Source organism: Hippoglossus stenolepis, chromosome 8 (assembly GCF_022539355.2).
Source record: "Hippoglossus stenolepis isolate QCI-W04-F060 chromosome 8, HSTE1.2, whole genome shotgun sequence".
NCBI lineage: Eukaryota > Metazoa > Chordata > Actinopteri > Pleuronectiformes > Pleuronectidae > Hippoglossus > Hippoglossus stenolepis.
The window spans coordinates 13,702,703-13,730,636 of record NC_061490.1 but is presented as its reverse complement, the minus strand read 5'-3'; the positions used below and the strand labels follow the sequence as shown (position 1 = coordinate 13,730,636).

General features: G+C 43.9%; 1 protein-coding gene across 1 annotated transcript in view; it reads left to right on the top strand.

The window, feature by feature from the left end:
• The first annotated feature begins 19,589 nt into the window (after positions 1 to 19,589).
• LOC118113144 (G patch domain-containing protein 8) overlaps positions 19,590 to 27,934 on the top strand; it is a 35,785-nt gene continuing 27,440 nt past the window's right edge. The window contains 1 exon segment of the mRNA XM_035162553.2: positions 19,590 to 20,616. Within this exon segment, the coding sequence (XP_035018444.2) occupies positions 20,464 to 20,616 (153 nt within the window). The 5' untranslated portion in view covers positions 19,590 to 20,463.

Genomic DNA, 27,934 nt, shown 5'->3' with positions numbered 1-27,934 from the left:
ACACACACACACACACACACACACACACACACACACACACACACACACACACACACACACACACACACACACACACACACACACACACACACACACACACACACACACACACACACACACACACACCTGTAATAGGTTGTTCAAGACCTGAGTCGTTGACGGTTAACCTGGAAAGTAAAGTGAGGAGTTCAAACCATGTGAATATTTTTTGCTTATACGAAAGCATCTTGCGACATTTCCCCGTTACGTGCTCTGGGACATGTTAACAAAAAACGCACACGCTGAAGCACCATTTTAGAAACGCCAGGATGAAGTTGCAGTTTACGGCTCGTTTGAGAAATTGTATCAGCCTGCAGTACATTACTGGAGATGGTACATGCCAAAGAGAACATTAAACATTCATTCTGCAAGCTTGGTGAACAAAAATGCAGAATTCTCATTTGCAACTATTGCTGACAACACTGTACCGCATGCACTGCAAGCAAGAGTGAAGGGCTGTGGTGCTGAGGTTCTTTTCCCAAATGGAATTATTTGGGAGTTTCCAGCTGTTTCCAGCTGTCAGAAGGCTCACAGAATGATACGAGGCATGTTTATTAAAGACGGATTCAGCATGCATATTGTACGCAGATCCATCCCGCTTCAACGGACAAAGAGAAGCCTGCAGAATGGATGAGTTCTGAAGGGGATTTCTATCATGACTACTATCGTAATGCATTAGGTATGAGGTTAAGATTGAGGTTCTGACTCTGCTCAGCTCAAGTTTTTGGGGTTGTTGAACACTAGATAGGAATAAAGGTGTGGAGGCACAGAGAAAGATATTGTATGTACAATGAGCCACAAAGATAAAACAGAGAGAATAACAGAGAGAGGACACCAAAAGAGAGACACGATACGAGATGCGATGTAGGGAGGCAGAAATTCTGCCTCAATACAACAAGGATACTTGTTATAACCAAGAATTCCCAGAATTATTCTATAAATATTCCATTAGCAGCTTTCCAGACAGCCACGCTTGGGATGCTCATTATGAAACACTTAGAATAGGTTTAAGAAGAATCCGAGGCAGTTTGGATGAAAGTGCAACCTATTTCTGCAGATGTTTGACGGAAATTGCTGCTCTAGGGCTGATGAGATAAACAAATTCATATGCTTATGTGCACATGCATCTCTGGATGTTCTTCTATTAGTTATGTTTGTGTGACTTCCAATGTGTGTCATCGCCTATGTGTGGTGTTAATGACATTGAATGTGTGTGTGTGTGTGTGTGTGACAGTGTCGCATTATCACCATCTCCGCGGCGGGGCTACGTACCATGAAGAAACATCTCCCGAACCCAGAGAGCCTCGGCCTCTATCTCTGCCTTTACGGGATGAGCAGTGAGTGCACGTTTGATGTTCAGAATCTTATCTGGCAAACCAAGCGGCAGAAATCAGAGGGAGGGAGGAGCTGCATGAAACTGCAGATTTCGTCACACATCGCTTATTTCAGAATTCAGCCTTTTCAACAACCCAGGGGACTGTGACACTTTGAAAATATCTCCACAAAGACAATGCTTGCTTTGGATTGTCTCATCCCATCCTTGGAAAACAAGCTTTGATAATCTCTTTTGCCTCATCTAACTTCTTCCTTTCACTCGTCCACCTTGTGCCACTGTTTGTATGACCGAAGGTAGATGACGCTGCTCAGAGTCACTGTGGCTGCTCTGAGAGCTGAGATTCAAATCTCCTATGTATCTGTGTCTGTCTACATAATCATATCTTCCACAAACAGATGTGGTCTGCAAATAGCATGCGTCCGCACAGCTCCTTCGCTGGCTGCAGGGAAATCGGCAGCCCATTATGAGGCTGAAATAGGCCTAAAGAATTTTTCGCCTCATCTCCTCAGCCATACCTCCAGTCGAGTGAAAGAGCTGACAAGGTAGGAAAGAGCTGACACAGAAATCTAATTCTATAAGGATGAAAACCTCATACTCATCAGAGGTGCAATTTCCCTGAGCTGTATTTTTACTACAGGAAGGATGAGGGAAGAAGAGCGCAGGCTAGGCAGCATGTAATTTGCACAAATTTAATGAGCAGTGTGGGTGATTAACGGTGATTTGGTAAATAGTTGTTTCTATGTACATTTCTTTGCACCAAATCTATAGTTAACAAGGGGAAAACATCCTGCTAACAAGCAAGGCCGCCATTTGTTCTCATTCCACTTCAGACTGCCTTCTGGGATACAATGATTGAAGAAAAATAATTATGAGCCAGCAGGCCCGTTAGATCAGCAGCACGGTAACCACGTTTAATTGAGGCCTTGTCTGTCACGTCAGTCTCTATATCTCTCCGTATCTGATAACAACGACCGAGGTTCTGCTTAAACTGTAGTGGCCTAATTTCGAACTCTCCCGTTTTAAATGTTAATTAAAGCTGCAAGCAGCGTCGATCGGGGCCTCGCACCATCGGGCATCTCGGGGCGCTAAACGATTATCATACTTCAAGGTGAAATGCAACATAAGGGCTACTTTGGTGGATGATTTGTAGGGGGTGCTATCAAGTCGTTTTAACACACTCATGCGTCTGTATATAAAGATGGACGACATGACAGCTCCTCATCAGTGAGGCCAAATTGTCTCAATCGCCCCCTAGTGGTTGGCTACAGTATAGATCGTAAACCCCACCTCCTCAGTTTAGCAGATGAGACGTGGGCAATACACAACAAAATAGTCATTTTAGGTAGTTCTTATCACACTGCTGTATGTCCAGTCATCTTGATACCACCACTCCGTTCCCCCGATGGCTACTGTTCAGAATCTGGCACCAAATGACGCCATTCATGCAGATGGCATCGTTCGTTTGTGGGATATCTTGGCTTCACTTCTGGTTAGTGGGAGGAAGTGGAGATGCGTCATCCACAGTCTAGACCTAAAGTGTCACCCTAACACAGGTTTTTGAGCACATTTAGCTGCACAAATTTGTGATAACGTTTAATTAAGAATAACAAATAAAACAGAATGTAAAACATTGCAGTTTCAATATGGTCCTCACACCGTTTACTCGAGTCCAAATTAAGTCTTTGATAAAAGTTTTAAACAAGGAATCCATTCAGCGATATAAGAGCTAGCGTTGTGTCATGTTGCAGGATAAGCACCAGTCAGAAGAGACTTTCAAAGCTGTGTCGTAGGTATTATGACTCTTCGTCCATTGGAAGTAAAGAAAGATGTCACGTGACATTATTGTAGGTTGTGATGAAAAGATGTTAGTTTTATTTCATCTTCTGCCAACCTGGGGGACGTGGTTATTCTTGCAGCTATGACAACAAACGTCCCTTTGAATTAGTAATTTTCACCCAAACATGGCATCAGATCAGAAAATGCTAATAGTGCTCTGTAGATCTGGAGGACATTTATCGACAATGCATTTAGTTATTTTTTTTCTTTCTGTTATAAACTCCTGCGAAAAAATGTAGCACCAGAACTTTTGGCAAATCTTAGCTTAGCTCCGGTGACTGTGGCTTTGCCTGTTCTGAAATTTACCTCAGGTCTTGAGAATACATGAAGTAATATGAATACATGAATTATGCATGTGAACTGACTGACTGTGGGTTGTTTCATATGAGCGACAGTCAGTCAGTTTGATGTTGATACTATCGGAGCAAACTCTCCTTACACCCATAAAACTATGTTTTGTGGGGATTTCAAACAAACCACTGACGTTAGATTTATCGATATTGAGGTAACCCGTGTTTTCTGCTTGTGCTGCTGTTATTTGGTGCCGCCCCCCAAAACAAACTGTACTGAGATTGAACCCCACAGAATTTGATTAAACCACTTGAGACATGTTTGGTCTCATAAAGTATTTTTTAACTGTCTTGTGGTGGTTCATTCTATCTACCAGCACAACCTGTCTGTGTATTATTAAGTATCTGTCTTCTGTCTGTGTGTCTGTGTGTCTGTGTGTTAGTTGCTGTTGTCTGTTTGTCTGATCACCCGACTATCTCTGTGTCGCGAGTGTCAATGTGCTTATTCAGAGGGAAACATGATTTCCAGGGATTTGCTTTAAACTGAAGTGTATTGTGATGGTAATGTAGGAGCTTTGTTTCTTAAATTTCTCCACAATTGCAGGAAAAAACCATTCCCAGAAATTCAGAACAATCCGGCGTTTCCGCTCTCTCGTATTCTTCTGTGGAAAATACAACCATACACACTGTCGGCGCTGATAAGACACATCGGATTCTCACGCATTCTTCTGTCTCATGTAGGTTTTTTAATAGAGGAAGAGAATTATTCATTGTCTCCTGCACTAATCTGTACGTCTGTAAAAGCTTCACTTCTGTTCGCCGTTCAATGTGATTCTATTATGCGCTATTGTGCCGAACATTTCTACGCTTTCATTCAACATGGTGTTTCCAAACAGCAGATGGCTTGCTAGCAGCGATAAGAAACAGACATTTAGCAGATAAATGAATAAATAAAAAATGATGATTGGGTGCAATATCTAATATTCATATACCGCCAGGCTGCTGGTTTCATTGTGTCTTTTCCCTTCTGAATGTGTTTAAGTGTGTGTAAGGACGGTGGACTAAGGTTTGTCCATTGGGGAGCATTGCCCTTCGCTGCAGCATGTACAACATGTACTTCATATATATGCCTGATTGTAAGTCTTTAAAAAGCAGTACAAGGTTTCATGGAGGGACGTCTGTTTGTTAAATTTCTAAATATATATACCAACAAGAATTATGATATTTTTTTGAACTGGTAGAGACTTGCAGTTGGTCAAGGATCAATCAACCGTAAATGAACTGTTTTTGAAATACAGCTGGCTTTCAGTGTGTGTGTGTGTGTGTGTGTGTGTGTGTGTGTGTGTGCATGTGTGTTCGTGTGTGTGTGTTCATGTGTGCATGCTTGCATGAAGATGTGTTGATCTGCAAATGTGAGATAAAGAGAGAGTGTGACAGAAAGAGAGAGATACTATGCTGGCGTATGTCCTTGTCATACGGGAAAAATTATATTTTGAGGGAAGCACGAATAATTAATGACTTGCGGCAATTACTTGTTAGAGAATTCAAGCATTAATGATGCGTGTGGATGTGTTGGTGTGTGCGTCTGTGGTTGTGAGAATGTGTGTGTCATGGCAGGCTGCGTCCTTGCTCGAGAGCCGGGTGAAAAAAAACGCAGCACATGCAAACCTGAAACGGCAGGTGTCTGCAAGAACAGGTGAAAATCACACGCTGGGCGATGCACCGTGCTCCTCTGTGTGTGTGTGTGTGTGTGTGTGTGTGTGTGTGTGTGTGTGTGTGTGTGTGTGTGTGTGTGTGTGTGTGTGTGTGTGTGTGTGAAAGAGAAACAGAAAGAGAGAGAATGCAGGGAATGTATGCTTGAAACTGTAAGTTTACATTAAATTCTATATAAGTCCATCCCCTATCTTCTGTTCACTTCAATGTGCAAATGACTGACCTATTAAGAGGGGTGCAGATAGAAAAGGAGCCGAGAGGGAAACACGCGTTCAAATTTGCATTAGCTGCAGATTCATGTGTGTGCATGTGTGGGTGCGTGTGTGTCGGAGAGTGAGGAGGAGAGACAGTTTGTACAGTATGTGTAGGTTAATTGCTGTGTGACCACGCTGAGAGCAGGGAACTCTGACCTGTCATGGGTCAAGCATGGTCCTTTCTGATTGGCTTGCACAAGAGAAACTGTATAATTACTCTGAATGCCCTTGGTGATGACCTCTGTACTCAGCAGAACACACTCCAGCTGCACTTATAGACACACACACACACACACACACACACACACACACACACACACACACACACACACACACACACACACACACACACACACACACACACACACACACACACACACACACACACACACACACACACACACACACAGTATTGTGCCCGGGCCAAAGTCCAGTGTTGCAAATTTCTCACTTTTCAATCAGTCCTTCTTGAAACCAAAATTGTGTTTCCTCCAAAATTCATTGGTACGACTTCCACTGCTTTGCCGACTTAAGTTTGAGGAGATGAAAAATAAGCCACTCATAGAAATTGTTGAAGATTGATGACGACAAGATATACAGATGATTATACACAGTATCGTGGAGTGTACTGAGAAGTGTGTGTGTGTGTGTGTGTGTGTGTGTGTGTGTGTGTGTGTGTGTGTGTGTGTGTGTGTGTGTGTGTGTGTGTGTGTGTGTGTGTGTGTGTGTGTGTCTCTGCGTCACTGAGGACACTAATCCCTCCGCCTTTGTCCAGGTCACGTATCCTGTCAGGTAGCCATGGAGATTCAAGGGGAAAAGCCAACGGAACGCCTTTGTATCAGCAGACGAGTGTAATTAGTCTCTGACTTCCTGGGCTACAAATTGACATTTAAGTGTCATTCGCACTCCTCAGTCTTGGTATGTGTGTGTTACTACACAAATGAGTGTGTGTCTGTGCCAGGATTCGGAAGAAGAACTACCTGTTGCAAACACACACTGTACAAAAGCCCAAGGAGGCTGTTGCCCCTCTCTCCGTGTCATGTCTGAAGCCGGTCATGATCTTACTTGACAAGTTATGACAGAAACTATGACATGATAGCATATCATCATGGCTGGCAGACCCCCGAGAGAACGTCTGACTGCACTCAATACTAAACAGATAAGAATATGCATTGTGTTAGTGTCACATATTGTAACGTATCATGATGTTTCCTATTGAGGAGAGTTGTGTATCGTGCTGCATCATATCTGGAAATACTTTGTATTGTTTGCAGTAACACAATGTGCCTCTTGGTAGATCTTCTGCATTGTGTTTGTGTTACATTGTGTCTGTGCTAAGGCCGGTTTACCAAAGAGCAGTTGACATGTCCTGAGGACCATGTGTGAACGTTAGCATTGAAAACACTCGATATTCCTTTATATAGGTGTGTGTGCGTGGGTGTGTGTGAGTGTGTGTGTGTCTCCTTCGCTCTACATTAATGCCATGGAGGAATGTGTGAAAGCTGTCAGAGAACATCAGGTTCCTAAAATAGACACCCCATGGGGACAAAATGAAGAGAGAGAGAGAGAGAGAGAGAGAGAGAGAGAGAGAGAGAGAGAGAGAGAGAGAGAGAGAGAGATGGCAGAGCGGGGATTTCACATTTGCAAGACAAAAAGCCCAGATTCTGGGACAGTGACAATGATTAATTATAGATCAGAGATTACGGTAAACAGAGAAGCACATACGTGCGCGCACAAACACACATTTGCTCAGACGCACACCGCTAAACTCACACAGCAGCGAGCTCAATGCCTTGTGGAGTTTCTGAAAAGCCTCTTGTCATGGCACACTGGAGGAAGGCCAAGTGCCAAACATGCAGCACATCACCTTCTGAATAAGACATAAATGAGTCTTTAGAAAACAGCCTCACACTGAATTAAAGGGTGAAATAAAGTTGAGTTTTATGTATTTATGAAAGTTAAGATCAAGCAACAGACGGAAACACCAAAGTAATGTGCACAGGAGGGAGACCTAAGAGGCTCAGAGTATGTATTATCTATAATATACACACTGTATATAAGGCATATTGAACCACAGCTTTCAGGGTCAGAGTTATATAAAAAGATTTAAACATAAAATGTGACACATGCATCAGTCATTGAAATCTTTTTAAAAACATGATCATCATTAGGAGATTCAATTTAAATCAAATTGCATAGTAACGGTTATAAGTTAGGAGCCCTCTAGATTATTTTAAAATTGATCTGTGAGAATGAGACACAGAATCATTTAAATGTCTGTGATTGGATTGCATCTTACACACACACTTGTTAATGGTTGGACTTTGAGGTTTCTGAAGTGAAGGAGCAAATGGAGGCAAAGGTTTGCAGGTTGTTTTTGCATTTCTTTCAAAAATGCTTCATTAAAATCAAGCATACTTTCCTTTTTGCTCACATAAAAAAAAAATACACACTGGTATTTTTTGATCTGTTATCCCAAAATCAACCTGCTTTTACGCACGAGAGCTAAAATCTGCTTTTGGCTCTTGCCAACAAACGTCGTCCTGTGATTCAAACCTATTCTGCCTCAATAATTGGTTGATAATTGGATTTAAACGCATAATTTACTCATCATTACTTAAATTAAAGTACCTGATATTGGTTTCCACCTCAATCACAATCAATTCGCCGACTACTGAAACTTGCTTCACTTGTATAATAGAAAAAGATTTTCAATATCTGTATAATCTGTCAATTCTTCATTATTTTTGTTTTGCCCATAGTTATCCTTGTTGATAGTACATTTCATCCATCCCTTTTCTAGACCACATATCCTCTGGGGGTTGTGTGTAGAGCTGCAGCTGCCACACAATGTGGGAGCTTATTTTTAATGGGTTCACTCAAATGAAAAACAGTTTTCTGTGATCCGAAACTTGACCTTATCTGCCTCACATTTCTTTGCTTGTTAGTTTCTTCTTTGTGTCGGACAGAAGGACTGAATGTACCCAAGAAGATGCTGTGCCGAGAATGACCTCATATAGCTGAACTGTGAGAAAACAGTTTGCCCCAAATGTAACAGTTTGAGTTAGCTCTGTGTTATCACTTTTTCACCACTAGTGTGTGTGTGTGTGTGTGTGTGTGTGTGTGTGTGTGTGTGTGTGTGTGTGTGTGTGTGTGTGGGTGCCTGAGTGTGTGTGTGGGTGTGCCCAGGCTCAAATAACACGGCATCATTTTTTTGTAAAAACTTATGTGACTGCTCTTTCTTTTGTCTTTCAGCTCAGACACCTGCTGAATAATTGACCCCTTTGCAAAGGCTTCAATAAAACTTACAAAAGACAACTTGGCCTCAACCAACTTTGTTGAAGTCGGAGAAAAACATAAAAAGAACCCATGGACAGGCTGGAGTTTGAACCATGAACACTCTTGCTGTGAGGTGACAGCGATAACCATTATCTTATCTGCACTTAAAGTGCAATATCACAATGATAAAGTGATGTCAATTTAATAAGTCAATATAGTCGTATGTGTCTTATTACTTATTCATTTTACATATGAATGTAAAGGAACTACAATCTACAATGCAACTGAATGGTTTGGAAAATGTTCCTCTGTAATGTAGAGAAGTCTTAATCCTATTTAGATATAAAAAACACTGGTCTGGTTTTGCGTCACCAGACCTTAACAATGCCGGTCTTCTCCTTTCACAGGGGCACAAGCTGCACTGGCCTATAGTTCAAGATAAATGCCGAGCCATAGAGAGTGATTCACGACACGTTTCGTAATGCTTTCCTTCAGTGTATCATTGTAACACAGATTCTCCTGTCTACAGATTGCATTTCGAAGGTGCGCTTGACATTCTTCATGTGTCCATATTGGTGTTTTTTTTTTCTGTCTTTGTCCAGGCTGGTATTTTCTCACACTGTAACACATCTTTTGAAGACAAAAAAACATAATGTCAAAGTATCAGGTCAGGTTATTCTCTCTTTTTTAACGAATTTACCCACATTGTAGGAGGCGAACAGGAGACGAGGGTTTAAGAGACTCTTATAAAATGACATGGATGAATCATCTGCTGCAATATTAAACACGAGAAAGAAGGAAAGAATAGGAGTGTGTAGAGTCTGAGGGATAGAAAGAAAGCGCGGGCACAATCACCAAATCATCATATACTCGGAGCAGACAGTCGATGAGGGAACATAAGCTATCTCTGCCTTTCCACACAAACCCGCCGCTTTCCTTACAGGAGTGGTGGATAATTAAAAGATGGACTGATAGCATGGGAGAGCAAGAGGACCAGTGAGACCTCATCTGTTTTCCCCACTGTGACATAATTAAAATAGAGACTTTATGAAATCATTCACAGGATTCATCCAAGTGCAATTTTTTTTTTTTACTCACATTTCAAAAGTACCTAATCAACAGAAATCACTTTCACACGTAATGACTGTGCTTGAGAGGAGGGCCTGTTCGAGACACGGGGTATTTTATGGGAGCAATCACGGGAGTAGTTTAATTGCTTCAGGCTGGGAATTGAGAGGTTCACGGTGTTATCGGGGTCTCAATATAACCAAAGCATGGTCCTCAGAGGAGTAGTTACTCTATTTATTCATAGCACTGTTGTAATTACAGCAGTGCTGTAATTTATATTTATGTTTGAAGGTTGCCGCAGAAAAGGTTTCATTTCTTTGCATTTCATCTAATAGGCTGACATACAATTGTGTGAATATAAGGTTTCAGACTGATTTAAGTTTACAACGCCTGTGTGCATATAGGGTTGTTCAGGGTTAACTCCACATACTGTTGTTTTGTCTGCTGTGTTATGTTGTACTGAGATTTGTCATTCTTTCATTAAAGTCTCTTTATTTGTCTCACTGTGTGAGTGGAAAATGTCACCTCTATGAAGAATAATACATCATTTTTACAGACACTCAAACTGGAGCAATGAACTGAAAAAAATTAATTAAGGCAACTTGTTTTTTTCCATCAGTTTAAATGACGGATACAGGTTTTAGATTTTAGATACTGACATGACTCGTCACATTTGCCTCAAAGGGTTTTACAAGCTGAGCAGCATCAGACAAACGTTATCCTTAATTCATAAACGAAAAACCTTGCACAAAAATCCTTTTAACAGGGAAATGAAGGAAGACATGTCAGGAGGAGCAGCAGAGGAGTGATCCCTCTTCAAGGATGGACACACACCCAGTGGAAGTCTTATGTACAGAAATAATAATAGAAAAATGACATTATGGAGAAACAGAATTAAAACACTATTGTAAGCATATGTGATGAAAATTAATCTGAGGGGATGTCCAGAAACTTCTAACACCTTCTAAAAATGTCTTGTATGAATGCAAAAGTTGATAGACAAGTTGGATTTTGACTTTACTGTCATTGTGTGGCCTTCCACCTGATGGCCCTCAAAGTTAACTTGTAAACTGCTACACCCAAGGTCAGGAATAAAATTTGATGAACAACATCTTAGTTAACATTTATCTATAAGTCCTGGAAGAGGCCACAAAAAAACTCTTCTTTCTTATAATGAAAATCATGTGATTGAAAGTTCCTGTACTGAGTGGACATCAAGCAGGGTTTGTTTTTCGTTACTCTCACTCAGACTGTTTGAGTGCTTGTTTTGATGGCGTGAAGAGTGATTTTCCTGAAATGCTTGTCACAGCGAATCAATTACATTTTTTATTTGCTACTGGATTAAAAAAGATATTCTGCTGGATTTAAACCGTTTTTCACGGTTATTTTTGCAATATTTCACTTGTGAGCATTTTACCCGCAGCAGTCGCCATATGTTGATTCACTTTGTCCGTGTTCGTAAAGCATTCGGGAATTTCCATCTGATTTGAGATGGAACTTACAAACATTATGAAGCTAAGCAAATGTTCAGTCAGGAAGACGGTCTGTTTGCATACGCCTCCGCTCCATCGTGTGCACAGTTCCCGCTCTACCGGTTCATTCTTTCTTTTCATCCAATCACAACCCGACGCACTCACCTTGAGCCAATCACCTGTAAGCTGTCAACGTTTTCAATGTTGTCTCCTGTCACCACCTCAGCCCGGTTGTCTCCCTTCAGTCGTCCAATCAGAAGCCTTCATGAGATGTGCCAACTTCGTGCTCTATTCCTCATCCACACGACCAGTGTCCAAAGTCTATTCCTCTTGTTCACAATAAATTTAATGTAAAAACTAATTTGTTAAGATTTGAGGACTTGTTTAGATATTATGATAATTTTGAGAAAATACTTTTTATATCATTTAATTTATTTATGTATTCGGGGCGGGGGTGGGGGGGGGGGTGTGTAGCTGCATCATTCCTGCCATGGAAACAGCGTGACTTCTGTATTGCTTGTTCTTTTCTTTCTTCCTTTTTTAACTTAATTTCCCCTCTCTTTCTTCCTCTAAATCCACTGACCACTTCTGTTTACGTCCCCCGCCTCTCCTCAGCCTCAGAGATAGACAGATCAATTTAGTCTGGAACTCAGCTCTCCCCATGTCTCGTTGAGTACTTTCATAGCTCCTCTTCTCCTTTACTGTCATCCAGCCACCATTCCCAGCGTAGCCCATTGTGATCCCTCTCTGTCTCTCTGACTTTCATTCGCTCACTCTGCTTATTTTTCACTCTCTTCCTTTATCTTTTAGTGTACAGCCTCCTCAAGTCTTGGGGGTGCATTTATATGTGTGTGTGTGTGTGTGTGTGTGTGTGTGTGTGTGTGTGTGTGTGTGTGTGTGTGTGTGTGTGTGTACATGTGTGCGTGAGAGTTAGAGAGAGAGAGAGAGCTTCTGTAAATCCCAGGTAAGAGCAGAGCTTTTCTGTCGGAGAATTTCATTTGAACACCTCTCATCTTGCAGAGGATAGGAGTCCCCCAGTTATGAATCCAATAACCATTGTGTGTGTGTGTGTGTGTGTGTGTGTGTGTGTGTGTGTGTGTGTGTGTGTGTGTGTGTGTGTGTGTGTATTGGGTGGGTGGTGGGGGGCGTTTATAGGATTGGACGTCACTCCCATAAACTCAAACTGAAGGTCAAAGAGAAGAAGAAAGAGAGAGAAACACAGACAGGTATGGTGACAAAAAGAGTGGGGTGTGTGTGTGTGTGTGTGTGTGTGTTGTGCGTGTGTGGATGAGGGGTCAAACTGTAAATGTGCAGGGGTATGAAGTCAAGGTGGCATCAAGACGCACACACACACACACACACACACACACACACACACATCTTCACTGTCTATATGTTAATATGCTTGTATTGACATACAGTATAAGCAAGCTCGCTCTCTCTCACAAACACACACACATACACATGCAGGCTGCAGCTGACTGAGAAAGAGTATATTGAGTTAGAGAGCTGAGGTCAGCTCTAAATCATTACAGGTCACCGTGGCAGGCCTGGCTACCAGATTAGATTAAAGTCTAGCTGATAGACCCAGCCAAGCACATTAAACACCCCCCCCGCCCCCCACACACACACACACACACACACACACACACACACAGTTTTGTGCATGGGATAAACACAGAAGTGGATATCCCTGCACATTAATCACAGTGAGGCTGGATGTAATGTGCTGCGATGTAGCTTTGGTTCTTCACAGAAAGTGCGGCAGCTACCTGACCCCTAATCAGCAAACAGCCATACAACAGATAAAAGCAGCAACAGTCCCAGTGGACCCGACTGTTGGGAAACCAGCCTATTAGGAAGTTGAAGAGACTGATTTGATTAAAAGCAGGCTCAGACGGGTCACTTGTACTGGTCCTCTGGCTCCAGAGGCTCTCACCAGTGGGAGGACACACACACACCAGGGCAGAGATACTCGCCCCCGTGCTTAATTCTCCGGGAAATACGACTCTTTTGTCGAGAGCAAGAGGTGTGTGTGCCTGTGTGTGTGCAGTTGGATGGAAGAGAGGACGAAATGAATGGAGGAGCAGCTGCTGTTTATCTGCATGGCATCTCTGCTTTCAAGAGCAAGCACAAGAACAACACTATAAAGCTCTCCTGGTGGGCTATATGTTACGGCGAGCAAAGACGGGCCCTATATCCTGCTCTCTTCGTCGCTCGCACTTCTCGCCCTGTTCAAAAGGAACAATAGAGTGAAAGATGGAAGATGTTTATCTACGTCCTATACCCCCCGTCTCCCCCCTCTCCCCTTCTCTATCTCTTTCTGCCCCATGCCGCACACTTATCTCTCTCCGTGAGGTGATATATGGATGACCTTCAGTCGTGAATTTGCTATTTGCTGCCAAGTGGATTTTTAACTGCCTCCATGAGTCACGTGACCTCACTTCCTCTGACCCTGCTAGGTGCTGCTTGGCGTGGCTGGCGGCCAGGAGCAGAGGGGCACAAAGCCATGCCAGATAAGGGCTTCTCAAAATCAGCTTGGACCAATGATGGCTCTCCTCTCCTCTGTTCTCCTCTCTTCTTCCTCTCCTCTCCTCTTCCTCTCCCCCCCTCTCCTCTGCTCTCCTCCTCTCCGATTATTGATGTACGGAGGGGGAGCCTCTGGTCTCTCTAACACCATATTTAATCTCAACTGTCATTGCTTTGAAGTACAATAACTGCAGATGAGAGGACTCTTGAGTGTGCTCCTGTGTTTGACTAAAATTGGCCGGGTGCGTTTCCCCTCGTCCTCCGGGATGAGCCAGAGACCCCTTCAACAGACCTTATCTATTATTTACACAGCACCACTGATATTCCAATAAATAAGCTAACTGCCTTTCCAAACTACTTTCTACTGTCACAAACAAGAAAATCACATTTGTATGCTTCCTGACACGCAGCCACAGCGGCGTCTTCTGATCCAGTGCAAAGCGTTTTGAATAAGGCATCACAATGCTGAAGAAGTGTATGATGAAAGTTCACGGCAAGCACACATAGTCGCTCGTGAACCCGAATAACAAGAGGGTCACAAGTGCACGGAAACACATCGGGAAACTTACAAGCATGTGCCCAAGCACACACACACACACGCGCGCTTAGGACTGGGTCACATCCATTCTGGACGGGATGTCGTGTATCCCAGCATTGGTGCTAACTCTAAGGCCCATTACTTTCATCTGCTGCAGAATATATGCTGATTAGCTTCCAGGGAGCACGCCAAGAGAGGGGAGAGGGCTACCGAAGGAAGAGGGGGCAACTGAGGGAGGAGGAGAGGGAGGGATGTGAAATAAATTGCTGTCGAAGTGCATTGAAACTCCGTGTTGAATATCTCTACCCCATCGCAATGAGACAAAGGGATTTTTTGGGGGCACATTCAAGCAAATCCAAATCCACAGAAAGACTAAAAGAGACATTTTGTGAATGCGCATCTTCTCTGCATATGTATGAGTGTGAGCTGCAGCGTCATTAATAGTGTTAGCGCAGCAGCCCACCTTAATGATCCCTATCTTTCTCAGTGTGCGCCTCTGACACCGTTTCCCTTTAACTGCAGGGCCAGCGGGGTTCACGTCAGGACAGAGCACAACTCAAACACTGCCCATATATCAGAGACATATCAGAACGCTTTAACGGAGAGTGACTAATTGACCACTGCACTAGGAGATCAAGTCCGCATCCAAAGCCGGGCTGCCAGCTCTGACAGGCTCAAATCTGGCCCTGGTCCCATATTTTACCTTCTGCTCGTCTCAGCTTTATGCTGAGCAGAGTCCTATTCAGAGCAGAGGCTATTCCACTCTTATTCTTCTGGGTTCTGTCTCAGTGGAGCCCTCTGACCAGATTTGACCAGCTTCCTATTTCCTATTCGCTCTCCCTTCACAGTAAGCCTGTGCTCAACCATTAAACCATAACTAAATATAAATCATCCTTTCTCTTACTCTATCATTCTGATAGCCCCTGCACACTCCCCCATTTGTTCTCTTTATTTCTCCCTCCATCCTCTCTCTCTCTCTCACTCTTTCTCTTTGTCTTCCATATTCTCTCTTTCTTTCCCTCCACCTTACACAAACACAGCTCTAATAAATTGTGGCACTGGTAATTACATAGAACCCACCGGTAAATTTCACTTCCATTTACATTTAGATTACAGAATATTTCATTCCTATCAATCTGCAGCGCAGGACCAATGTGTGCATGGCTTCACACATATGCAGACACAACTGTTCTTGGCATTTTTATATTCTCGCTGGGGCACGTCCACACACACACACACACACACACACACACACACACACACACACACACACACACACACACACACACACACACACACACACACACACACACACACACACACACACAGGAACAAGCCCAGGGTACCTATACACACACAAAAACTGTGCAAGTGCACTCATGCTCACAGAGACACAAACACAATGAGCAATAAATCTCAATGTTCACCAGCACGCATGGACTAATGCACATATTAGGGTGGTAAATCCTAATTTCACTAGCCCCATACTCTATTTATATTTGAAAACATATGTTCACACTCACACATACACAGCAGCGCCCTACATACAGTAGTTGATGGTATCTTCGAGTCAAATGATGGATCAGGTATGTTGTGTTCATAAATTTAATGCCGTTTTGAAAAAGAGCCACAATTTACCTTGAACCGTGCAATCTTTATCTGATGAAAGAAGACGCCCTCTCTCTGTGGGCTTGTTTATTTTAGCAGTAAAGAAATCTTCTTGCAGGAATATTTATCTGCCTACACACACATTCTTTGCATAGTAGTTTCACAGTAATGCCACGGTGAGTCTGTGGAGGCAGCACACTTCTGTCCCGCACGCAGACACACCACAGGCGCACAAGCACACATCTTTTTTCACACACAAAAACTTACCCACTTCTGGATCATAATACATTCATAAGCAATCTCATGCACTGCGCATAGAAGACAGCAATATGCACCCAAACCTAACTGTAATATTTCACCGGCTTATAAGGAGAGAGGATAGGAGCAAAAAGAGCCAGAGGCAGTGGCTGGGGAAAACGGATACCACCATGATTTTTGCCTTCTTTCTCTTTCTCTTTCTCCTTCTCTCTCTCTTTCTTCCTGTCTCTCTTCCCATCTGTCTCTCCTGCTCTGACTCTGCCTCCATCAGATCCACCCACCCTCCTCCTCCTCCTCCTCCTCCTCTCAGTATTACTGCATCATTTTCAACAGTAATGAGTGCACCAGGAGCATGGAGAGAGCAAGGGAGAGGGGAGGTACTTCAGGGAATTAGAGTGTTTAAAATATACACAACGGTTTTCCTCTTGTGGATGATCAGTGCAAATAGACCCCCACCCACTCAACCCCCAGCATACGCCCAGTGCAAGCAGAGGGAGCCGAATCCCACTGCATCGCTGCATCTCACACCTGCATGCTGGGCGCTTTCCGACCCCTGACATTTTTAGAACATTATTAACAAATACCAAGGACCTTTTTTCAATCACCAGACAGGAGCTTTAAGTGTTTGTGCCATTGTCTTCTGCATTCATCATTACTGCCGCTGTTTCGCTCTCAGTGGCACTCCAGGACACAGAAAATACATTACCTAGCAGTGCTTAAGTGTATGAGACATTAACTAAAGCTTTTGCTGGAAGATAGTATAGAGGTAATTTCCTGCGTGAAATTGGTTTCCCTTTTCTTGAGTGAGGGAAGTGTATTCCCAGGAGGCAAAGTGGCTGAGAAAGACACATGTTTCCATCACTGACACACGACAAGTTTCTGGGGCTCATACATATAGATTAGGCATAGGTGTGAGTGGACATGAGCACGCTGATTGTGTCTCCACACTGAAACCTTTATTGTCATTAGGGAGTTGGTAGATATGATCAGTGGAGATTCAGGCCTGTGGCTGCAGGAGGATATTGCAGCGGCTGGGTGATCCTAGAGTTTCATCTAGGAACCAACACAGTGGTAATGCTCGCCATTGGGACAGATCATCATCAGCGCAGTGTAAAAAGCCACAAAAACACACGCTGTTGAACCTCAGGGTTACAATGAGCTGGCTAAACGCCCTGCACAGATTAGCAGACAGCACTGGAATAATGTTGTACCTGTGTTAGTGCAGGCCGACACACTCAAGGAAAAATACACGATCACCAAAAATCATGATGAGCTTGACCAGGAGCAAAATCTAAATCTCAAAAATATTGTATAATTTAGATTTTCAGTATTAAATTCCAAGAAATTTTCATGAATAATTTGTTGATAAAAAGTTACGTTATGAATAAATATCTCTGTCTCAAAATATGTGACCATTAGCTCTTGGCTAGAGCCGATTGTTCTTTAATATATTACTTTATATCATATCTATATTACACAGTCACTGGAATCACACCTACTAAAAACCAGGAGTGTGTTCATGAGGTCCCTTCCTATGAACCAAAATAGGTTGTTGGCATAAGGATTATATAAGGACAGACATGGACAAACACACACAGAAGCAGATCTTTGCATGTTGAATGCACTTGCATTGCTTTTGATGCACTCTGACTCACAATTTTCCCTCTCTACGGAACACAAATCGACCGTTGCCCCAATAGCCAAAAGGTTGTCTGTTTAAACAAAGTTTATAATGTAGGGTTTCTGTGTCGGCTCCTGCATGTTTGTGTTTTTGTAAACAGACGCATGTATGAGTGTGGTATAGCCGGACAGATGGACAAATTCCTCATGGAACAAACCTCTCATGCAGATAAAAAGAAACAGCATGATCACATTCTCTTTCAGTCATAACTGATCAAAAACTAAAATCCAGCTCTGCTTAGAATAACACAGCTCTACGGAGGGCTGGTGTTTGGGAGGGCTGAAAAGCTGCAGGAACCTGCTGGACAGAAGAAACCTGGTGAACTGCTGAATGAGGGAATGAGTAGGTTGCAGTGGAGCAACATGTCTCACAAAGAGTAGGAGGTTGCTGGGAAGAAGTATGTTTGCAAAGGCTGCAAAAGTACAAGGATCAGCCACGTTTTGTTTTTGATGTGGTATCAAGTTCAGTGGCCTCAGAAATTGGGGCGGAGGAATGAAAGGTTTGCTGCTCAAGTCGTCCTTTGGGTGTTTGTTGAATAAAAGATGCGATAAAAGAAAGTTGTGCTGAAGGCCCCTCCTTTCCTGTGAATCAAAAACAACAGCAGCACATTGGTTTTATGTTACTTTGATTTAGTCACTGGAGGGGGATATTTAAAGCTGAATTCACTGCTGCACTGACTCTAAAGCCTGTTGGCGTGGGAGGATAAATAGCCTTTAAGAGTCAGGTGGTTGTGTTGAGAGGTTTTTCGTCTTGACAAGAAGTGACGGGTTGTCCTGACTTAAATAAAGATTCGGCCCATAAAGAAATGGTTAAAAACGAAGGATATATGCCTTTGGTGGAGGGAGCTGACAGAGAGCAGAGCGGACCCTCGTCCCTGGGTGTCCTTCCACTTTATGTTTACCTCGAAAACCACGAGCTGTCTGCGGACAAAAGGCACCTTAATCCCGGGTTGAATATGCATGACGCGCCGCGCAGTGTCAGCGGGCGCTCGCAACTTAATAGTTTCAGCACCGCGGCGGTGAACAGCGCCATGCGCCGCCGAGACAGACTGTGGGGCTCAGCTGCAGCTGGTTCCGAGGCGCTCTTTGACGGAGCCCGGGGCCACTCTGACAGGCCGCGCCGGAGAAAGACCCCCTTTATCTGCGACCACATCATCAGCAAGCGATGACACCGAGAGCTTGTTGTAAATAAAAAAAAAGCGTGGCCTCTTTTACTTCGATGGCCGAAAAAGGAGGGGGGGGGGGCAGAGTGAGACAAGGGGGAGACATGGGTTGAGGGTGGACCAGAGGGGACAAGAGAGGGAGACTGACTGAAACATAATGTCTGCGGCTCACTTTGCAGACGTTTTCAATTCGTATAACGCACAGTGTCAGACACCCTGCGAAATAAAGTTGATCCCCTCTCCCTGCTCGTGACGCACAGCCAAAACAGATAAGGAGATGGAAGAAGACACAGGAGAAAATAGAAATGGCAGAGAAGAGACGGGGGCGGCGGTGGAGGGGGGGCGGGGAGTGTGTGTGTGTGTGTGTGTGTGTGTGTGTGTGTGTGTGTGTGTGTGTGTGTGAGGGAGGGGGCTCCACACTTCAATTCAGAGTTACTCAAGCACAGCGCGCGGACACAAGTGATCCCAGACTCACACGGACACGGGCGGGCTGCAGATTGGAATCCGGGGGTGCAGCTCAACACACACACACACACACACACACACACACACACACACAAACACACAGAGTCAGAGAGATGGGTTGAGGAGGAGTGTGTGTTTCCTTCTTGAGGCAGAATCGGAGCCACTTCAGCACGCCTGCGCTGCAGCCTCATCATAACAACTACAGGACCCCCTGCTCTGGATGGATCGAACCGTCTCCGCGCACCACGCACCGCGGAATCTCACCCACGAGCCGGGTGTCAATCAAACAGGGAGCAGAGAGGAGAGAAAAAACTGGGTCAGATGTTTCCCTCTTTCTTTTCTTCCTCGACGTGCGTGAGAGCGGAGGCGCACCTGCGAGCGCGTCTGCTCCTCTTTGCTCCTCGCTGACGAGAGCCCCAGTTGGGCTGTTGCTGCTGCTGCCGCTGCTTGGCTGAGGCTGCACACAGTTTGCAGACTGGTCCAGTGGAGTGGGGAAAAGAAACAGACAGAAAGAGAAAGAGAGAGAGAGAGAGAGAGAGAGAGAGAGAGAGAGAGAGAGAGAGAGAGAGGAGTGGGGGGAGCTGGGACTGGATGGATACCTCTCTTCTTCTGGCGCTCTACAGGCGCTCATTCATTTATTTAAGCCCGACCGACGACAGCATGCCAAGCACAGACTCCAGCGGTGGAGCTCGGTCAGTCTGATACAACTGTCTCTCAGTCTGTCTCTGTCTGTCCCTCTCTCACACTTCTCCCACGGAGCCATCCTCATCCTGTCCTCTCTTCCCAACAGGGGACAGGAGTGAGACTTCCTGCTCCGGCCGCGCGCTCTCACCTGCGCAACAACATCCGTGAGTGGCACCACTTCATCTGGCGACCTCCGGAACACCACCGACGACACCCACCCAGGACCTGAGGACACTGAGGAAACTCGCTCCATGGGCCCCAAACCCCGAGAGGCCCCCGGGATGGCGTGCAGCGCGTGTTACTACCTGGTCATCAGCTCAACGCACCTGAGCAATGGACACTTCAGGCGCGTAAAGGGGGTCTTCAGAGGACCACTGTGTCCAACTGCAACCAGTGATTCACCGGTAGGACAACGTGTCTGTGTGTGTGTGTGTGTGGTTGTAGTTGTGGTAGTCCTGGAGCTTGTGAAAGAGTTTCAGTCAAGTTAGATCTTCCTTTTCCCCACCTTTTCTTGGCACAAGTTCATGCTAAGGGTTAAAGAATGTATTTTGTGTTATTGTATGAAGTTCTCGCTGTTAAAAAGTGTATTTACATGTGTGTGTAAACAGGGTAGATAAAAGCCTTTACAGACCCAGAGGCACTGTCATCTGGAGGTGGATGGCAGAGGTGGATGTGTTTTTTTCCGCGAGGGATTATCTTTTCTTTTCCCTGAACCATAAAAGAGAGATTCTTTTGGCAGAGGATAGTAAATGTGAATATTTTAAACAGAGGATAAAGTGAGTATCCAACCATGAAGCCATTGTCCCTCCATGCCTCCTTCTCTCTCGTGGTTTGGGGAATTAAAACGAATCAAATGACATTAGTGCTCTGAGAAGGAGATGAGTTGCCCAGACGAAAAATAGCTCTAATTACCTGGGGAGTGTTTGTTAGGTAGGTGTGTGTGTGTGTGTGTGTGTGTGTGTGTGTGTGTGTGTGTGTGTGTGTGTGTGTGTGTGTGTGTGTGTGTGTGTGTGTGTGTGTATTTGACCTGCCCAACCTGGTGGGGTAAGTGCCTGACCTTTCCTTGGTGCCCGTGGTTCTTTTGAGCCACCAAACGGGCTCTTGGTTTGTGTGCACTTCAGAGAAAGAGAGAGTGTGTGTATGTTAGAGAGAGAGAGAGAGAGAGAGAGAGAGAGAGAGAGAGAGAGAGAGAGAGAGAGAGAGAGAGGGCAGAGAAGTAATAAAGACAAAATGACAGTACTATATGTACATCATATTTTGGACTTTGTTAATGAGGGTGAACGTGTGTTGTAGATTTAGGAGCTGCTGGGGAAAGTCTCTGGTAATCACACATTATTCATGAGCTCTTAATGTGAGACGAGACAAACTGGCAGAGCCGATGACAAGTTTGATGAGAAAGGAGGAAAGGAGCAGCTGGTACGTGTGTGTGTGTGTGTGTGTGTGTGTGTGTGTGTGTGTGTGTGTGTGTGTGTGTGTGTGTGTGTGCATACTTGAGTCATTACCAGTCTGTCATGTTAGGCCCTCGCTCACTATGTGATGGGAATGAGTGTTGAGCAGAGCACAGTCACAGTGACAGAGATGATGTTCAGACTTATATTCACATATCTACTTAAAAAGATTTGCTTTCACTCATAAACACACACACACACACACACACTCTCTCTTTCTCTTTCTCTCTTTCTCTCTGTCTATCGCTCTTTCTCTCTCTCGCGCTTTCTCTTTCTCTTTCTCTCTCTCTCTTTCTCTCTCTCTCTCTCATTCTCTATCTCTCTCCCCCTCGCTCTCTCACACACACATTATTTTAGTTTGCTAAGAGATTAAATGAGAAAACATACATTCTGTTAATAGGCAGTACAGTGTGTCTACCTACATATACATAAATCTCCATTAAAAATTAGGCAAATCAGCACATTTTAAATGTGATCATCTGAATCATCGGTATCGCTGCCCATTCATTACATGTAACTTGTACATCTACATAATTTAAATCAAATGCTTGTTTTTCTATTGGAGGTCCCATTTGGATGCACACGCAGCACACTGTGACATCTGTGCGACTAATGAGTGTGTCTGCTTACTTTTCAGGCTGTCACTGACATGTGTTTATTTAAGAATTTACGTCATGAAAATCTCTGAGAATTAATAGATACTGGACATTTGCATGAGATGGATAATTCATCACCATCTTTTAATTTTTGGCAGACTAAACTTACAGTTGCAGTTAGAGATGCTCATTGGACCACAGTGCTTCTTGAGCACCACGAAATCTGGTTCTAGTCTAGCATTAAGTATAAATTGTGTATATCTAAAGTTTCCGACAAATAACTTTAGTCAAACAATGAATTAATTTGATCAACAGAAAGTAAACATGGAACTTGACTGTGATGAATCATTTGAGTATCTTTTAATCAAAGCAAATATTTCCACTTATGCCAGTTTCTCAAATGTGAGTCTTTTCTTCTTTTCTATTTTTTTCATTCTGAACTCAACATCTTTGAGTTGTATTACGAATACTACACTACACTAGAATTATCACACTGCGGTTGTATGCCTCCGTCAACCAGTGCAATTTCCATCTATATATTAAGGCATACGTTTTCCCCCCAGACTGATATAAGGTCACTGCGATCTTTGACATTTGCCCAGTGAAACGTAATCACTTCATCTGAAAATCTTGGTCCAAGTTACAACTAATTACCAAAAATTCCCTCAAGGAGATAAATCACATTGAAGAGGCCAAAAATACGTTTTTTTTAGGCCCCTGTGAACTTGACCTTTAACCACTGCAATCGAATCAGTTAATCAGTGAGTCCAGGTGAATGGTACCAGATGTAATGAAATGAAGTCCTAATATATCCCATTCACAGGGATGTGAGGTCACTGTGACCTTGACCTTTCACCTCCAAGCACCAAATTCTAATTAGTTTATCTTTGAGTCCAAGTGAACATTTGTACCAAATTTGAAGACATTCCCTTAAACTGATCTTAAGATATCAGGTTCAAGAAAAACATAAACATACTGTGTGTGGTCACGGTGACCTTGACCTTTGACCTTTGACCACTAAATTCTATTCAGACCATCCTTGAATCTAAGTGAATGTTGGTGCCAAATGTAATGAAATTCCCTTTTGCGTATTCTTGATATATTGAGTTCAAAACAACACAAGGTCATATGACCTTGACCTTTTGACCACCAAAATGTAATCGGTTCATCCTTGAGTCCAACTGAATATTTGTACCAAATTTGAAGAAATCCCCTTAAGTCATTCTTGAGATATCGCATTCACGGTAATGGGACGAACGGACTGACGGACAACCTGACGGCGGTCGCATTAATAATTAGTTTCCAGTAAAATGCTTGGTAAGACTTTTAAGTCAGAAGACGTCCAGCTAATTTACCCAGTTTTATTTAGGTAATCAAAGGCATCAAAGGAAAATATTTAAGAAAATAACTTGAGTGGCAGTGACTCAGAAGTTTTCTAGCAACAGGAATATCGACTATCGAAACCCGGCTGAAGGCTCGAAAAAACCCAGCTGTGGGGTCTTAAAGGCTCAACTGTGGCTGACCTCCTTGTGAACAGAGGCAAAAGAAAAAACAGCAGTTGAATACATATTTTTCCCTCGAAGCTGCAGACTGTATTAGATGTCATTCGGGGAAGGGAGGGCATCCTTTACCTCCAAGGCCAAACTAATGCAGATAAAGCTACATGTGGAAAGTTTTCCGCGTTGGAATATGCTGGCTAAGTGGGTATGGAGGGTCAAAGAAAGATGTGCTTTCACATTTATCCATATTAGTTTAGACATGGGCCAATTTATGGGCCTGTCAGCATGATAAACACGCTGCACCAGAGTCCTGGCAGTTCAAAAGTGACCTCGTGGGTTAGGTGAAACATAGTCCTTCAGCCGCCGGCGAGTAACACACCTCTTCAAGACTGTTAGACATGCTGAACAGCATCTTTGGCTCCTGTCTCTCCCACGGTAAAGTATGCAGCAGCAGCAGCGGCAGCAGCCAGCACAACAGCTACAAGCTGCTCTTTGATTTAGCTCAGATCAGTGGAGTACAAAGGATTTTACAACGAGGATTTGTCGGGGGGGGTAACTTCTCGCGTCTTCGCTTTGATAAGGCATTGCAGCATTAAGAAAACACTGGGCGCCTGTGAGTGGTAGAGAGCAGCCGCCCTGGCACACAGCCCCCTTCTTCCTTCGCAGCCAATCCTCCCGTGTTTGTTAAGACCGGTTTGTTGTTGAGTTTGCTCTCCTGTGGAGTGCTGCCGTACGTCGACATCAGGATTTTGCTCATTAGTACTTTATCACCATTAATTAGTCATTGTGATAGGTCTCTCGGACGTGTCTAAATTCCGGTTCCTCTATGTATATTAGTTTCATAATCATCGCTGATGAATCATTCGTCAAACTCTCATTAGCACTTGGAGGGTTTTTTCTGTTCTTGGTGTCGGTGTCGAGGGAGGACAGGAGAGGGGAGATGTGGCGACAGAAAGGTGTGTGCAAAGAGGACAGATTCCGCTCCAATGCAACTCTGAGTTCACACAGATCCAGACTGATACACACCTTCAATTATTTTCCTGTCTCCTGAGCCTCCCCATTTACTTGCAGAAACCCTCCCTCTGTAGAATATTATGGCCTTGTGTGTACGTGTGTGTGTGTGTATGTGTGTGTGTGTCCGTGCACACTTAGCTGCTCATCCACTGAGGCCCACTTTGATGTATATTTCACTGCTGTTGCAGAAAACAGATGAAGCCTTGGCTATACAGCACGGTGTCAAAGTGAGAGCAAATGCGCCGGCGTGTGCGAGTGTGTGACTCCGCGTTTGCACCCTCATGTATTCATTGATTCCGCAGGGAGCTGAACAGTGTTTATGTAAATGAGGTGGCATTTAAACATATGCCCCGAACAATTATCTCGAAACAGCTATTTAGCCGCACAAAAACACAGCCATGTTCGGAGTGAGTCAGGCACTTAGCTGCAAATATTAAGCCATCATGAGGGGACAGAGGTGAAATGAGCCAACTGGCTTTCCATTTGGCACGCCAGTTTGCTCATGGGCGTAAACACAACACCCAGGAATCTTTGTGCACTCTTAATGACGATCACAGGAAGTGCAACAAGCTTAGTATCACAGAACTCTCATTTGAGAAGGCTTGTAATAGCATCTTGACATTTACAAAGTTCCACAAATGTCAGAAACAAAGCGATTGTTTCAAAGTGAGTTCAAGATCAAAAAAGAAAAAAAAAGTGTTTGCTATATGAGCTCAAAACCAGCTGCAGCCTTGTTGACTTTTCCGTTGCCAGGAAAGCTATTTCAGAGTCAAGGCCTGTAATGCAGCAGTCACTCACATTGATAAAGTCTAATGTTAATTCCTCACAAACACACACACACACACACGCACACACACAGCGGCTCAGCCAGCAGGCCCGGGTGGAGCAGTTTGAGAACGAGCAGGTGAGTGCTGCAGAATACTAAAGTCCTGTACGACTGGGCCATTCCTGCTGACCGCTGCAAAGTGCTCCCACTGATCACTGCTAATGTCCTCCATCACAGTTTACACTCATCACCCCGGAGAGAGCGTGCACGCGCGACTGTGAGTGTGTGCGGGGGAGAAAGGGGGATAATTGGGACAGATGGGTGAGATAGGATAAGGAGAGAGAGGAGGGAGAGGGGTTGAGAAAGACAGTTGGCATCGATTTGAACACTCTCTCAAGCCTTTATTGACATTTCATTTAGCTAATGAATTCATTAGTGCTTCATAGCACTAATGCTTCAATAACCTCTACTTGGTAACAGGGATGATTCCCCAGAGGAAATACTTAGTTGCCTCTGTATGTTCTGACTTTTCCAATTTCATTTTCAAGTCGTTTTTTTTTTTCTCTTCTACTTCTCTTTCTTTTTCTTTTTCTTTAACCCTCAAAGTTTGCTCCTCTGTTTGTGCTGCATTGTGTAACGTGTGAATGAAACCATTGTTTGAGTTGACATAACTTGGCAGCCTTTCCCACTGCACGCCCTCAGGAACGAAGAGCGCTCGAGAAGTACGAGCGCTCTTCTCCACCTGGGTTCGGGTGTCTCTGTGCCCCCTGCTTACAGGCTTTGTGGTGCTTGTTCATCTCTGAGATGGAAATGATCCTCATTCAGTTTTCTACACACACACACACACACACACACACACACGCCTGCTGTGTATGAATTGAAAAAAATCGAAAAAAATGTTCATTCACGCATTTCATTTTTGATTTTTCACATTCATGACTTGTGCATTGCCACATTCACAATCCTCCATTTAAGCCCTGCCAGAAATCACGAGCTGGTTTGTGAATTGGAGGCATTTATTTATCTGTGTTTGAGGTCTGATGTCTGAAAAGGGAAAATCTGCTTCTGTGGCATAACTGTGAGGCTGTTTGTTGATCTGCGTGAGCTCTGTGTGTGGGTGTGTGTGAGCACGTTTGGAGGGTGAAGTGTGAGCTGAGTGTGTTTTGTGTTTGTCTGTTGGTACTCGAACGGGGAGGATGCATTGTGATGGTTTAGAATTGTTATTATAAGATGTTGTAACACCTTTAAAATGCAGATCCTGAAATTAGATGTGTGTTGGGAGTGACACACAAGTTATAATACACTTGTGAACATACTCACACACGCAGACACACACAGCAGATGGCCAACCTCTCATTTTGTATATTACCTTGGGACAGATGTTTGTCTGTGTGGTCATTAGTAATCGCAGCATCAGATAATTACCTGGAGACACACCAGCACATAAACACACACACTCACATACAATTAGTGGGTGTTTGATAATTACGGGATGTTTGATGAACCATCTGGAGCACCCGCTCAGGTAGAAACTGAAAGACACGCTCAAAACCAAATCAGACACACAAAAAACCCCAAATCATAACTATCAAAATAGTATCATCGGCCAAGTCCTAAAAAAAACGTGGAAAGCGAGACGACAGGAAGGAGATGACGAGATGAAAGCCTTCTTGGTTTCTTCGTCATTAAGACCTCATTTCATTCAAGAATCCGGTTTTATCCTCTTTTATTCTGCTGGAGTTATTTTCCTCCTCTGTCTCTCCTTTTTTTCCGACTATTATTTGCTATTGCCTTCTGTCTTCTCCTCCATTCATTTCTCCAGCTGTTATCTCCCGCTCCTATTGCTTTTTGTCTCATCTCTCCGGCCCACTCATTTTTTATCAGGTCAAAGGTTCAGCTGTTTAGGCCTTTGAATTTTAGTGTGTGTGTGTGTGTGTGTGTGTGTGTGTGTGTGTGTGTGTGTGTGTGTGTGTGTGTGTGTGTGTGTGTGTGTGTGTGTGTGTGTGTGTGTGTGTGTGTGTGTGTGTGTGTGTGTGTGTGTGTGTGTGTGTGTGTGTGTGTGTGTGCGTGTGTGTGCGACTGGAGCAGTATTGCAGCAGCCATATATCCTATAAAGAAAAGAGTGTGTGCTTTATTGATGGTCAGATTTTCCATTTTTTCACTAACCTCCACTTTTCTCACAGACCCGGCCTCTTATTCTGCTTCTCTTTCCCGAATTCATGCTTTCGTGGCGGAACAGATGTGGGGATACAATTATAGCTCCATTAAATTGCCGTGCATATGTGCCTGCATGCACGTGTAGGTGTGCATGTTACAGATATTTGCACCTATGTGCTTGAATGCCTGTGTGCGTCTCCACCGCTGACTTGCAGGCCAGGGTTAAGAGCAGCTCAGACAAA